The following is a 15,193-nucleotide window of genomic DNA, read 5'->3' as shown; positions in this document are numbered from 1 at the left end:
TATATTGAAAAGATTTATTTCCTTCTCTCACCACTAAGTAGGAATGGGATTAATTTGTCTTAAATGCACCTATTATACCACTGCAAAATGAATGTGAATAAAACTACACCGCACTACATTAGTACGAAATGCTAATAAATAACTGTCTATTTCGGTAAGTATAGAAAACATACTTTGTTTAGTCTACATCTACTATTCCTTTATGTTGATGCTAATTTACATGGTATGATATAAATTATTACTAATTCCGATTTTTACTTCCATCAAATACATCTTATATAAGCCTTGGGAGATCTTCCTTGGTCATCCACGGCTATCTCAGTGGTCGTGCAGCTCGCCCTTATATAAATGTACCGGGATATGATACTAAGTTATAGTGTATGACGGAGGGTTTTTGAGTTGTCATCTACGTCAATATGTAACAAACTCGGTTATATCTATGTTTTATGACATCTATACGCATTCAGTGGCCTCAGCATGGTATCCAAGAGTCCTTGTTTGTTTATATAAAAATATTGTCTGTTCTCCTTGACGTAGAAAATCTTCTGCTTATTTTTTTCCTGCATGAAATGATAAAAATAAATTATTTTACACAGCACATATTATATTCTCTGACTGCCAATTTGGACGAATTGGAGACTACATTGCAATTTAAAATACTTAAAAATGTACCGAGTCTGGTTTTGTTAGAAGTAGAAGTATGCAGCTACAGTCATACAAATGTCAAGTTGCATTGTGTTTGTGTTAGAAAACACACACACACGCACGCGCGCATATTGAGAGAGAGAGAGAATATTTTCCTATAAATTTGTAGACATGCGATCTTAGTAGGTAGCCTTTAAATGTCTCATTAATTTTTTTCTAAAAATAAGTTATAATTTTGGTACAGAACATTAGTACCTGAACTGTCTGCACACTCGGATGCTGAAGGCGCCGTATATCAGGGGATTGGCCACCGAATTTAGAGGCAACAGACTTTGGATAAATATCCTGATTGAGTTCATTTCTTTAGATGGTGTTGTATGTTCATATACATCCAGTAAATTGAATATCATATAGGGAGCCCAACAACACATAAAAGCTGAAAAAGTGAAATAAGATTCAACAAGATTCTTATACAAAGAAACGCTCTATACGTACGTACATGTATAATACAGAGGTATACCCACAATACTTCAATAGAATTAGCAGGATAAAAATTTGTGTTTAATTCACTTATTTACCGGTTGCTACAGCATCATCAATCACGCGGATTCTGTTCTAAATCACTGAAAAACAATCTTTGTTTGAAATTATCTAATCAAAAACACCAATACTAGTTTAACGTTTCATCGGCAAAGCCTGGACCACATTGTCAAATATATCACGTTTCAGTCAAAGCTGTACAACTGACATACACTAAAGATTGATTGAATATGATTTTTTTGGTCGTATTGGCAATATATCATTCAGCCATTTTACGGCGGTTAACTAACTGAATTGATTGATGGATTGGTTTCTTTTACGTCCTGTAGAGTATTTTTCAATCATATTGAGACGTCAAAAGCTGTGGGTGAAGTACCACAAATTTAGACCTATGCTTAGCGCTCAGGGCCGTAGGAGTGTGGGTTCATTATCGTGCCAACGTCTACCGTGACACGGGACCTCCGTTTTTATGGGCATATCCGAAAACCCTTGATTCTCACTTCTAAATGCCGAGCTTTTGGCTAAGAAATAATCACTACCTATTTTAACGTCTTAGGTTCGATGCGGCCGTGGCACGAGCGGGGCTCTAACTCGCGACCTCCCAGTTACTAAGCGAACGCTCAACTAACTGAAATATAATTGGTTGTGAATATTTTACGGCCCCCAGTGAACCTTCTCTTTTTTTCGAAAATCAGGGAAACGATCTTTTGCGTGCCAAGGGGGTTGTGATCCTTGACACGGAGTACATTTTAACATCTCATCCGACGGACGTAAAAGTTATGCGAAAGAATGAGTAGCCTTACCCACTGAAATCATGAAGGTCATTTTAATGGTCCTCATTTTTGCGTCTGATAGAGTAGAGCTGGAATTTCTCTGCCCCACACCAGAGGACGAACTACTAGTATTCTGTCTGGAAGTCAGTAATGTTGACTGCTGTGCACTGGGGGAAGATATTTCTGTTAACTGAAAACCTAAGCAACATAATGCAATGTTAGTACGAAAATTCACCATTTTGTTGTAAAAATTAAGAACTCATTGATATAGGTATTTCTCTAAATGTGCTAGATTTTCTCTCTATAGGTATTGCTATCAAATATTTTTGCATTTTGCCATCACAAAATACAAGTTTTGATATCTTAATTTTTAGTGTCACCCTTTTTCATTTGGCTCTTCCTACCTTCTGTTTTGTTGGAGACATTCCATATAATGAAAGCAATCATGGAGTAGCATCCCGCGATGATGATTGTTGGGATGACAAAAACGAAGACAAAAAGTACGGTAAAATAGATCTGTAACAAAACCATATATAGCTGGATAAAAGTACTAAAGCTTCACAATACAGCACTCCAATATCATGAAACATATCAGAATTTTGCAGAGATTTTTATCAACGCCCTAACCAGTAGGGGAAAGGGCTTTTTGGATTAAACAATGCATTAATCAATATGTCCACCAGTACCATGGACAAAAACAATTACAAATACATCTCTCTCCCTCTCTATCGCGCTTGCTTGATCGCTCGACCGTCTAGTAAGGTTAAGAGCAACTATCAGTCGACGACAATGGGATTCTCGTCACGCTATCACATGTTGAATTCTCGTCACGCTATCACATGTTGAATTCTCGTCACGCTATCACATGTTACACGTTCATTTAGAATGCAGGTTGGATACATTCATTTGACGTTAATTCAAGAAGCTCATAAATATACGCATTGCATTTGAAATGTTTTAAATGACACAGAGATTGCAATTATCTCTAAAATCAACATACAGCTGTAACAGCCATCGACGATAGCCACGGTTACTGAGGTCGGTAGTACCTACACTACCTCAAACTTTGGCTGCATGATCAGTGACACCCTCCATTTTCATGAATATTTATGAAATGACGCAATATTTTTTTAACCAATCACAGTCACAATAACAGTTTCCAATATTTTAATGGCTGCGACCACAACTAAATCGTGCAGTATTTGTTTACAAGTAAAAACGGATATATATCCCTGTTAACAAAAGCAACTAAAGTTTAAAACTATGATAGGTGAAGAAAACGAACAGTGATCAATCTCATAACTCCTATAAGCAATACAAAATAGTTAGTTGGGCAAACACGGACCCCTTGACACACCAGAGGTGGGATCAGGTGCCTGGGAGGAGTAAGCATCCCCTGTCAACCTGTCACACCCGTCCTGAGCCCTTTATTATGATAAGGTAAACGGAGTTATCCGTAGTCAAAATCAGTGTGCCAAGAACGGCCTAACAATCGCTATGAAACATGTCAGACAGCATTTGACCCAATGATAGGTTGTATTGATGAACAAATCGTTGATAACGACCATAGAATTTGCAAAATGCTGACTTCAATCGAGATTGTTGAAACCCCTGACATTGTTTGTCAGTAGCTTGCCTCGATTTAAAAACTGACTATACGCAGAACAAGCTCTTGCGTATCGAATCAGTTGAGATATATAAACACGATACGCAAGAGCATGTTCTTCATATGATACATTTCTAAATCGAGACAGATTACTGACAGATATACTAGCGGAAAAAAGAGAGTGTGTAGTTTAGGAATTTTATTTATAGATTTATATATACAAAATACTGTGTTGCATTATGTAATTCATTGTTTAATATAATAATGCATTGTCTTTCAATTCAAACACAAAATCACGGATTATGTTCATTATGGTTGATAAAAACAGCCACTGAAAATAAGGGGGAGGGTGCAAAACAGTTTCATAGGTTTAAAAGCGTGTATGACCGCCATTTGCACCGATGTATTCTTCACACCTACGACGCGATAAAAGAATCCAGGGCCATTATTCACAAATATCTTACGGCTAAGCTAAACAAATAAGTCTGTCTGATAACCAAATACCGACCATAAGATCATTTGGTATGTATTCAAGTTTTATAAATCATGGATGTACTTTACATATTAATTAAGAAAATCTACATGAAATAAAAAGTGAGAAAATTACAGTGTTCGTAAATTTTGATCTTATTCGTAAGATATTTTGTGAATAGGGTCACAGGTTATGCAAAAATGCCTTGCGAATGTTCCGTCTTATGCGCAATAAAATATGATGCAAAACGTCGAACGTAGCAGGGGTTTGGCCCTTGACGTAAAACTCGTTCTATTTCATCCCAACCATGTTCTATTATAGGCGATAAATCCGGTGATATCGCAGGCCAGGGTAGCACATTCACGTTTTGCTGCTGTAGATAGTCACTAAGAACGCGTGCGGTGGGCGTTCGTGCGTTGTCCTATGCAGAATGACGTTACACTGGTTGTGAGTGAATGGAATGACGTACTGACATACAATCTCGTCACGGTAGCATTCGCCTGTTATTATCACCAAAGGGGTCATTCCATGTTTTGTAATTCCATCTCAGACCATAATTCTCTCTTCGCCGAATTGGCGGCGTTAAATAACACATGCGTCAATGTAATGTTCTCCGGCACGGCGGTAAGCCCTAACACGACCGTCACTGCTGTCGAAATGAAACGTCCGTAAACCAGTCTCTGTTATTAAAGCAACGATGCCTCCCGCACCACACTAACCTCACAACACAGTGACGACAGAGCAGAACAGGGCGAATAGCAGGACGTCGAGGACGGATGTTGGCCTCTCGCAATCTGATCCTTATGATACGAGGACTTATACATCGATGCCCAGGAATGCTTCTAGCGGTCAAAGAAGCCGATTGGAATCGATTACGTAAATATGACGTACGTATCCTGCCGACGTGACGTCACACACGGGCGTCCTGGTCGTGGGCGGTTCTGAACGGTGCTGATTTGTTGGTATCGTCTCCATAAACCAGAACACTCCCAACTGCCTTGCCACATTGCTTAGAGACATCCCAGCTTCCAAATAGCACACAAACGATTATTTTCAATAAGGCTAGGCATCTTTCAATCCCCCCCTCCCCCAATGTTTTTTTCTGTTTCAATACATTCAATGCTGTCATTCTAATCAACTACTAACCAAGTGTCGCTCAGGTTCCAAACTCCAGAAAAGCCATAAACAGCGAATCGAACGCGGGGTTTAACAAATTATGTACTTATTACACGGGTTTAGTCTATCAAACTATGCCTTATCAAAGAATAACGAGAGATCAAAGAATACCCTTTTCCCGCTTGTAAAAGTTAATGTTAAAGGGGTTTCAGCGGACTCTTTTGAAAGCAACATTTAATTCTTTGGTTGTTATGATAATCATCATTTGCACCTGTCATTATGTTGAATGCTGTCTGATTTTATTCATACTAATTGTTAGGTCGTTCCTTACCTACTGATTACTCCGTTTACCTGATTAAGATATAATAGACCATGGGCTAGTAAATGTAATGGGAATCTCCTTAAGGATTTTTGAAAACAAGTTTCTTTTAAAAAGTACATAGTTCTTTGATTATAATTCAGGTTGTTTGACATTTCTATGTGGAAACGTTTACTAGTTTTGGGGCAAAAACATGAAATTTGTAAAAATGATAGCCGAAAACTGAAAAAACTTTAGATCCGATATAGATGTCATTGACATTTGCAAACAAGTATTTTGTGAACGTGTGTAACCCTTTGATTGTGTATAATGTTGTTTGACATATACATGTGCGGGCATTTACGAGGTTTAGGGCTAGAATATGATTTTTTCTTTAAAAATCGCCAAAAAACCCGGAAAACTTCTCTAGATCCTATGTAGATGACATGGATCTTTAAAAACATTTTTTTCTGAACGTATGTAACCATTTTAATTATAAATCAAATTGTTTGAATTGAGACCTTTTCGATTTTGGGGTGAAAACCTAAAATTTGTAAAAACAATAGTCGAAAACGGGGAAAAAACCCCATCAGATCCGATATTGATGTCATTGATTATATATTATAGTTTAACGTTCGTCTCGAGAATATTTCACTCATATGGAGACGTCGTCATTGCCGGTGAAAGGCTGCAAAATTTAGGCCTATGCTCAGTGCTTACGGTCTTTGAGCAGGGAGGGATCTTTATCGTGCCACACCTGCTGTGACACGGGGCATCGGCTTTTGCGGTCTCATCCGAAGGACCGCCCCATATAGTCGCCTTTTACGACAAGCAAGGGGGTACTGAGGACCTATTCTAACAAGGATCCCTACAAGATAGATGACAATGACATTTGTAAACAAATATGTGAACTTATGTACATTATAACCCTTTGATTGACAAGATGTTTGACATAAATATTTGAGTACATTTACGACTTCTAGTTCTAAAACATGATTTGTTTCTTTAAAAAATCGCCGAAAATAGAAAACTTTTTGATATATAGATAATATAGACCTTTGAAAACAATAAGTATGTAATCCTTTAATTGTAAATCAGATTATTTGATCATGTCAATGCGTAGAGACGTTTTCAATTGAGGGGGGGGGGGGGTTCAAAACATGAAATTTGTCATTGTTAAAAATGAAAAAAAAAACTTCGAGAATCTTAACAACACAATATGGATATTTGCAAACGTATTTTGCTTTAAAGAACTTAAACTGTTGTTTGATATATCAAGTTGTTTAACATTAAGGCGAGGTGTAGATATAAGTTACTGAGTTATTTGTAAGAGATATGAGTATGCTTGCAGGAAGTATTAATCCAGAATTTATAATCGCACTGCAAATAGCAGTTTCAAGCTCCAGCGTCTGTGAGTAACTTATACAGTGACCTAACATGTTTAATAGTGTAATTAATTCAGAACTGCTTGTCAGATTGTGCATAGTCATTTCAAGAGGTTTTTTTTTATGTGCCTATGTAATATCTATTTGCCATTTATAGCTGAGGCACACATGTCCTGTGAGTACGATTTGGTAAACTTTTTTGCCCTTGAAAAAAAGATGGGTTGTCTGACACGACTTGAGATAGAAATGCAATAAGATATTCTATACACATGTACATGTATTCAGAGATGATGGAGAGGTGGCCATGGTATATGCAGGTTATTGCATGGTAATTTTGTGGCAGTCAAAAATCTGCCTTTTGATTATCATAGCAATAAGCATATTCTTTTACTTATCGTTTGGCTAAAAGAGCTAACACAAATACAGACGCAATTGCTTGTTCAGTAGCAACACATGCAGAATATAAGTAAGCCTTATGGAGTTTTCCAAATTCAATTTTGCTACCAAATTTTCTTTCTGGTTTTAATTTCATGAAGGTTTCAAGTTTTGTAATGACTGTTATAAGAGTCGGGATAAAGTCTCTCTCTCTCTCTCTCTCTCTCTCTCTCTCTCTCTCTCTGAACATTGTAATACTCTGAACCACGCAATTCTACAGGATATTTATCTCCATATATTCAAATAAAGTCAAATGTATGTCCTTGATCCTCAAGAATTATATCATCTGTAGTTTCTGACTTGCTTTAATTGGTCATCGGACCTATTTTAGGTTTTTCTACAGGTTGGATAAAACATCGCCATTTTAGCAACCAAATCAATATATCGAATTTTACTTATAGTTCTTCCGTGGGGATCTGGGTTAGAATAGGTCCTCAGTACCCATTGCTAGGCGTAAGAGGCGACTAAATGGGGCGGTCCTTCGGATGAGAACGCAAAAATCGAGGTATTGTTTCAAAGTGTGGCACGATAAAGATCCCTCTCTGCTCAAAGGCCGTAAGCGCCGTGCTTCACCGGCAATGGTGACGTCTCCATATGTCAGGGTGAGAAATTCTCAAGCGGGACATTATACAGTCAACCAATAAACTTGTTGCGTCATAGTCACTTTTATTCTTTACAGGTTTACCTTCACTTACATATATATAAGAACAGGTACCGCAGCTCGAAGGAAATTCAACCGACGAAAATGTTATATACATATATATATATATATATATATATATATATATATATATATATAAAGCACTAAATAATCACAACTAGGTACTGAACATTTTCGCCCCATGGGTAGTCCATATGTATGATATGGTGACTGTAGGCGGAAAGGATAACGCTTTAGAACCCGAAAATCATTGCGTCTACAGACGGACAAACCGATTCCAGTATACCCCCCCCCCCCAACTTTGTTGCGGGGGATATTAAAACCAACAACACTCAACATATGCAAAGAGTCTGGTCAACAAATAAGATATAAAGCACTAAAATGACCAACGACATGAGCAATATGAAATTGTCAAAGAAGCAGGTACAGTTTCTACAAATTTTCTACAACTTTGAGTTGAGAAAAATACTGAACAAAGTTTGTGGGGAGTCTACGCTAAAGAAACGTCTAAATGATCGAGACTAGACTGACCTGAACTGTTTCGCCTAATAGAGTCAAAACAAGGAACGCATTATCCAATCAGTATAAATTAGCAGTTCATTAACTCGTTCCAATGACTGTCTGCAGTTGTCCGTGCCACAGGATACCGTAGGACCAGCCAGTGACAGGGCTCTTAAAGCTGTGCTCGCTATATGTTTCCACTTCAGTAGAAGATTTGGTTTCTATGTTAATTTACTATCGTCTAAATTCTTGAAAAATAGAGGGTAGTCCCGAAAATTTGACAGTTTCATATTGTTTGTGTCACTATTCGTTTTTAGCGCTTAACATATTAGTTACATATAACTATCGTATACTGTCTCTGAATACAATAAGATTGTACCTTTTTTTCCGATCCGTTGAGTTTAAGTTTGCATTCCTGATATCTCTCATGGTATGTAAATACACAAGGTCCTACTACCGAGACTAGCAACGCGGCTACCCAACAAAGGGAGACTATCATGGTCGGATTTCTCCCTAAAACAGAAAGGTTTCTATATGGTATTACGACACAGTTTAGTTGTACGAAATATACTGCAGCTTCCAATTTTTATATTTCCTCATTAAATCATTGTTTATAGAGTTGTCTCTATTTCAAACATGACAACGTACATCTCAAATAAATTCAACATTAACCACTGCCAGGCGTAGCCTTTTTAATCATCATGCGTTGTTACTAGTACTGACTTAACAATAGGATGTTTTGTTGGTTTGTACTGTTTTACAATCTATTCGATTATTTTTGACATATGTAGTGCAAAAATATTGACCTACGCATGACCCTTGTGACTGTAACAATTAGGGTTCTTTATCGTGACAACGCCCATCATGGCACATGGGGTAACATCCGAATAAACCGTTCGTGCCATGGCCGCATCAAACTTGAGACGTTAAAATGGGTAGTGATCGCTCCTTCGCCAAACACTTGGCATTTAGAAGTGAGAATCGTGTGTTTTCGGATATAACCTTTAAAATGTAGCGGCAGGCGTTGGAACGATAAAGAACCCCCCCCTGTCACGGCCCAGAGCACTAAGCATAGATCTAAATTAGTGGTACTTCACCTATAGCAGGTGCCGTCTCATTATGAGTGAAAATGTTTCGACGGGATGTAAAAATCAAATAAATAAACATATGTTAAAGTTTTAAGATTTGTAGCGGAGCGGGGATTGAGAATCGAACTCCCGAGCTTTTCGGTTGTGAATCGAGCTCCCTAAACACTTAGCTAACGGTACCAGAATGTACGTTCTGACTATTTAGGAGGTATCAGGACAACTCGCCCCCAAGACAACTCGCCTCCTCTTTGGGACAACTCGCTCGCCCCCTCTCTTAACTCCCCTTCATATCGTACATGTTTACAATTATTATTTTTGGTCTAAATCTAAGAGGTGTATTAGCAAAAATTAATAAATTTCTTATAGATAGTATATACATCACAGACAAAAAAGACATGTTCACATAAACACCTAACTTCGTGTCTTTTTATGCAAGACGAAATAGTGTAGTCGGGTTGGGTATTCCGATTAGTCACAGTTCACTTCCGGTAACCTATGACGTGGATAACCATATATATATATATATATATATATATATATATATATATATATGTGGGAATTCCCTGAGTTGACAGTCGAAACCATGCCTTAGAACTATATTCACCTGCTTGTTGTCTTGTGCCTGTTGGTAACTATGTCTATGCTTCTGATGTATGCTTTGTATGTGATAAGTATGTTTTAATGCTATGCATTAAGTAATAAATATTGTAGGATACGTTTTAGTATACCTGACTTGTGTTTACACTATTGTCAAACTAACACAACCAGTTTGACAACAATGGCGCTGCGAGCTACTCACTTCGAGATTGTCGCTTTTCTGGAACCTGCTGACCATGCTATATTAGCATAGGCCATTCAGGTGTATTGTGTAGTGTTTTCTACTTTTACACTTAGCATTTTCTTGTTTCTTATTGCATAAAAAATGTGCGTACATTCTTACAATTTTTTTGGTGTTGAAGATTTGCCATAAGTCTTCAGTACCTGATATATGTGTATATTGTTTTGTGCTAGAGCTTTTTCATAGATCTATAGTGCATTATATTTTTGCAATTATTAATTGCAAGTGCTGCTTTGCATTCATTGGAATTGTAGCATTATTAGTGGTCAAATTGCCACAACTAGTTTTATAACTGTCTTTGGTTTTGCATTGTTTACCTTTTGCAGCTCAGTTTGGACAGTACCTATATACGATCTGCAGTTTCTGCCATAATTCATTTTGGTTGTAGAATATTTGTAGACTATGTTTTGCTTCCTAGCTTTGCAAATTTCATAAAGTGGGGAGAAAGTACAGTAGAAATTATATAGTTATATTATTTATCTACAAGCTCAATAGTACTCCCTTAGATTAAATATATCTAAGGTGTGGTTGTCATTGGTTCAATAGTTTAGTGTTCTTGCTTAGACCGGTGTTATCAATTTGACAGTTCTTGAATTTAGTTAATTATATATTCAAAATACTTTTTAGACACCTTAGTTAGTGAGTTAGTACTCTGATATTTAGTGTGTTAGCAATATCCGAGTTAGTGTTCAGTCTTTATCCACAATTGTGTATCAACACTTATTATTTTCTATATAGAGAGGATAAAAGGCTGTGGAAAGTATTATATATTTATCAAGCAGTACATTACTGGTTTTCTTCCAACTAAAACAACTAACAAATATTTCTTATCTTTTAGTTTTTAGTTGGGCAAACATGGCTTTGCAGGCGGATCTTAGAATCTATGTAGATCTGATAAGTTAACTACATTAGGAATGGTGGTATTATTCTATTTCGTCATAATTACTTCCGGAATTATGTAAGATAGTAGTATGTATGTGCAACCTCGATGTGGTACAAGTCACGAATGGGGAAGGATGTGGGCTTTTCCTTTAGCAACTTCAGTTCGTGTCTGAGTTAACGTAGTTAACTCATTTTGTGTAATTACTTGGTATTGTTACCGGTAATATTTTAGACACTTTCATTATTTACAAAACTCGAGGAGTTTTGTTTTACGACTACCATATAGCGGTGGTACAACTACTTTATGATAAAGTCGTAAAAATGGCGGAACAGATGATACAAAAAAAAAAAAAATTACGGAGTACTACTAGCTTTGAGGAAGAAGTAGATATAGAAAAGAGTACAGACGAAACATGCAAGGGTAACGAGGTTACCAAAAAGGATTCAAAAGTCGAGGTTCAGGGAACAAAGACCAAGAAATTTGGAAGTTCTGTTGGTAGTACGGTAAATGCTACAAGATCCAGCGGAACGAAAAAACCTATGAAAGTTGTGGCCGATGTCCATAACAAAGCTGTTAGTGATAACACACAAAACGAAAGTCAAATTATGAGTATACTTACTACAATACTTGAAAACCAGAAGTAACAAGATGAAAAGATTGGCACGTTGAATAAGAAAATCAATATGATAGAAAATGAATTTCAAGAATGTGACGATTACGAATGTTTCTATGATGACCAAGCATACGACGAGAGTTGTAGTAATATTCAGCGTACTGATGATAATGTTGAAAATTCAGATAATGCTTCTGGGAAAAGGAAGAGTGATCAGTTGGACACAGAAGTTGTTCAAGGAAATACAAGTCGCTTTATGAACATGAGCAAACGATTTAAAAGTAGAGAAGTATGTGACGTGAAAATAGATGAGACTTTGGATACAAATATAACAGATTTGTTTAGAAATGGAATGAATGAAGATCAATATTCAGAACTGATTAAAGATGAAAACAATGCAAGACCAGAAAATTGTGAAGGTCTAAAAGTTGTGAAGACAAACCAACTTGTTTGGGATATTATATCTCAAGAAGCAAAAATTATTGATAGAAAAATGCAAAAGATAGAAACCTCTGTCGTTAAAGGTTCCATTATTTTGGCCAAAGTAGTGAACAAATTGGCAGACTTGGAGAATGAATTGGATGCTTCGCATAAACCAAAATTAAGAAAGATAATAGATGAATGCAAGGATAGTTTAGCACTCTTTGGACATGCAAACAGACAAGTGATCATGGCAAGAAGAGCGCTTATCAAGCCTGAATTAAGATTTAAATACTTACATTTGTGTGCACAGACTGTACCTTATACGTCATGGTTATTTGGTGACGATATTTCGAAAACAGCAAAAGAAATTGAAGATTGTAGTAAAATTGGTCATAAGCTGCAGTACAATAACAGAAGAGGATCATTCAGAGGTCGAATGAGAGGACGATTTAGAGGTCGCAAACCAAGAGGACGTGGGAATTATAGCAATTCCACATATAATCCAAATTACGGATATCCAAACAGAAACAGTGGTGGAGTTAGTGGACAATTTTATCCAAAAAACTGTTCACTTTCGAACTCCTCAACTATTTTTTCTGGATTCAGTTCATCAGTCTCATTTTTATGAACATGCAATAAAAGCAAATTATTTGTTCGTATTTGGCTCATTGTTGATCTCAGTGATGTTTTCAATATTTTCAAGGCGCTGAATGAGCGCTCACTGGTAGCGTTAGTTGCAGGAAGTACCAAAATTAGTTTGAGAATTTTGAGGATCTCGGCAAACAGATTTTTTTCATTTGAATGTCTGAAAAATTCAACCACACTTGGTATATCTGACGTAAAGTCTTTTGGCAAAACAGTCTTTAACATTATAAGCTGGCAGTGAAGATCCTTTGGCTTCAAATCTGTATCATATAGGGTCGTGACAAAATTGAATTCTTCTTCAAACGTTTGACCTGTGCAAGCCTTAATTACGAGGTTTTCAAAATTAACTTAAGCTTTGTAACCTGGTTGGTCAAATCTAGATTTTATGCCAGCTAAAAGCAGATCTAATGCCTAGTAGAAATCATTCCTATACATATCTGCACACGATGAAAAAGTATGTGCTGCTGTCCCATCATCAAGTTTACGAGGAATTTTACGTTTTGTAGGAAGAACAGGATCATCGATGTTTTGCTTTTTCAACAACTTCCTCGTAAACTGAGTGAAGATTGTCTCATCTCGGAGACTTTGCAAAGCACTCATTGTCGTTGATGCCATTTTTTGACCATCACTCGCCGAGAGATTTGGAGCCTGCAGAGCCCTTGCCAAATTATCACTATAACGTAAAAGTTTTTCACTCAGTAAACACCCAAAGAAGAAATCAAACCTGCACATATAAGCAGCCACTCCCTTAATTCTGTTTCTCATTTCTACCTCACACACGTATTGGAGGCTTTCATCCCAAACATTTCTTAGAATTTCATAGTTTGACAAAATGCTCAAAAATGTGTCGGCTTTTATTGTCCATCTTGTGGGACACAAAACCCTTATTCCCGCTGACGTTTTCTCTAGATTTTGGGCATTTTTTAATGCATTGAAAATCATCTCCCTTCTTGGAGATTCTTTAATCAACTTTGTTATATCCTTTGCAATGTCCAGGGTATCTCTAACCAACTTACATCCCTTAATAGAATCACTGCAAGCTAGGTTAAGAGCATGACCATAACAGTGTATGTAAAGGGCTCTGGGTTCAAGTGCATGAATTTGTGTTGCAACACCTGTCTTTGAACCAGCCATAGAAGCAGCCATGTCATAACACTGGCCTCGTACTTTGTTGATAGGCAGATCGAACCTCAAAAGGGCATCTTTAATTGCTAGGGTTATTGAATTAGCCCCAATGTCAGAAAGACAGTACATCCCTAATAAATCTTCATGAGCGGTAAAATTTTGATCAACCCATCGAATGCATAAAACAAGTTGTTCTTTGTTGGAAATATCTCGTGTTTCGTCTGCCATTATTGAAAAGAATTCAGACGATTTGATGAAAGCAACAATTTGTCACAAAACCTGCAGCCCCATCACCTGCAAAATTTTATTTTGTATATCTGGAGCAACATACTTATTTGTCTTGCGTTGTAGCCATTCCTGAAGCCGGGGATCGCGTTTAGTCTCTGGCATGAGAAGTTGATTAAAGTTTGTCACCCCGAAGAGCAATTCCTTGTCGAGCAAGAAACTTCAAAATGTTTGTGATTTTAAGCAAATCCTCTCTGTTAGACTTCTTCTCGACTTCGTGCGCCTTTGAAAGACATTCTCCAACATCTTTAACCTCCTCCTTTATCGTAAACTCCCTTTCCATTGCCTCTTTATGGCAATCACTTTTCTCGTGAGCGGCGAATTTTGTGGTTGCTTTTTTCCAGTTTTTAATACCACTTGATATGAAAGCTTTTTCTTTCTTGTGACAACTGAGAGTCTTCTTCTGAAATGATTTTATGCAAGGAAAACAGAATACAACATATTTGATTTCTACATAATGTAACCAAGACCACCGATCAAACCAGGAGGCATTGAAAGATCTCATCTTTTTACCAAACTGTTTTGCTGGAAAGAAAATATTTCGTGGCTGATTTGGGGTACTACCGATCTCTGGTGTATGCCATTTTTCATGTACAACCTGGGCCTTTTGAACTGGTATTTCTGAGATATCATCTTCTGAAGAAGAATCAATAAAGGAAGCAACCTTAACAAGTTTGTCTCTTTCTTTGTTTGCAGTTTTCCCCAATTTACCTGTTTCAATAGACTCCTCATTTGTGTTAAACTCCAAGAGTGGGGAAGGACTATCTTGTGATTGTTTTGGTTCAAATGAGCGATGAGGTTCAGAATCCTCAAAGGATAACCTCGAATGCTTTGAACGAGGTTCCTCATGCTTGTGAATAC

The 15,193-nt window shown here is 37.1% G+C and overlaps 1 protein-coding gene across 1 annotated transcript in view; it reads right to left on the bottom strand.

Annotated features, from left to right (window-relative positions):
* LOC130051969 (mesotocin receptor-like) overlaps positions 1 to 15,193 on the bottom strand; it is a 46,705-nt gene continuing 31,512 nt past the window's right edge. The window contains exons 6-10 of the mRNA XM_056155401.1: positions 8,812 to 8,945; positions 2,363 to 2,474; positions 1,989 to 2,156; positions 901 to 1,081; positions 1 to 560 (exon numbers count right to left, since the gene is read on the bottom strand). Of these exons, the coding sequence (XP_056011376.1) occupies positions 503 to 560; positions 901 to 1,081; positions 1,989 to 2,156; positions 2,363 to 2,474; positions 8,812 to 8,945 (653 nt within the window). The 3' untranslated portion in view covers positions 1 to 502. The remainder of the gene's footprint in view (positions 561 to 900; positions 1,082 to 1,988; positions 2,157 to 2,362; positions 2,475 to 8,811; positions 8,946 to 15,193) is intronic.

This window comes from Ostrea edulis, chromosome 2, assembly GCF_947568905.1.
Source record: "Ostrea edulis chromosome 2, xbOstEdul1.1, whole genome shotgun sequence".
Taxonomy (NCBI): domain Eukaryota; kingdom Metazoa; phylum Mollusca; class Bivalvia; order Ostreida; family Ostreidae; genus Ostrea; species Ostrea edulis.
The sequence above is the reverse complement of the archived record's forward strand: the minus strand, read 5'-3'. Positions and strand labels throughout refer to the sequence as shown.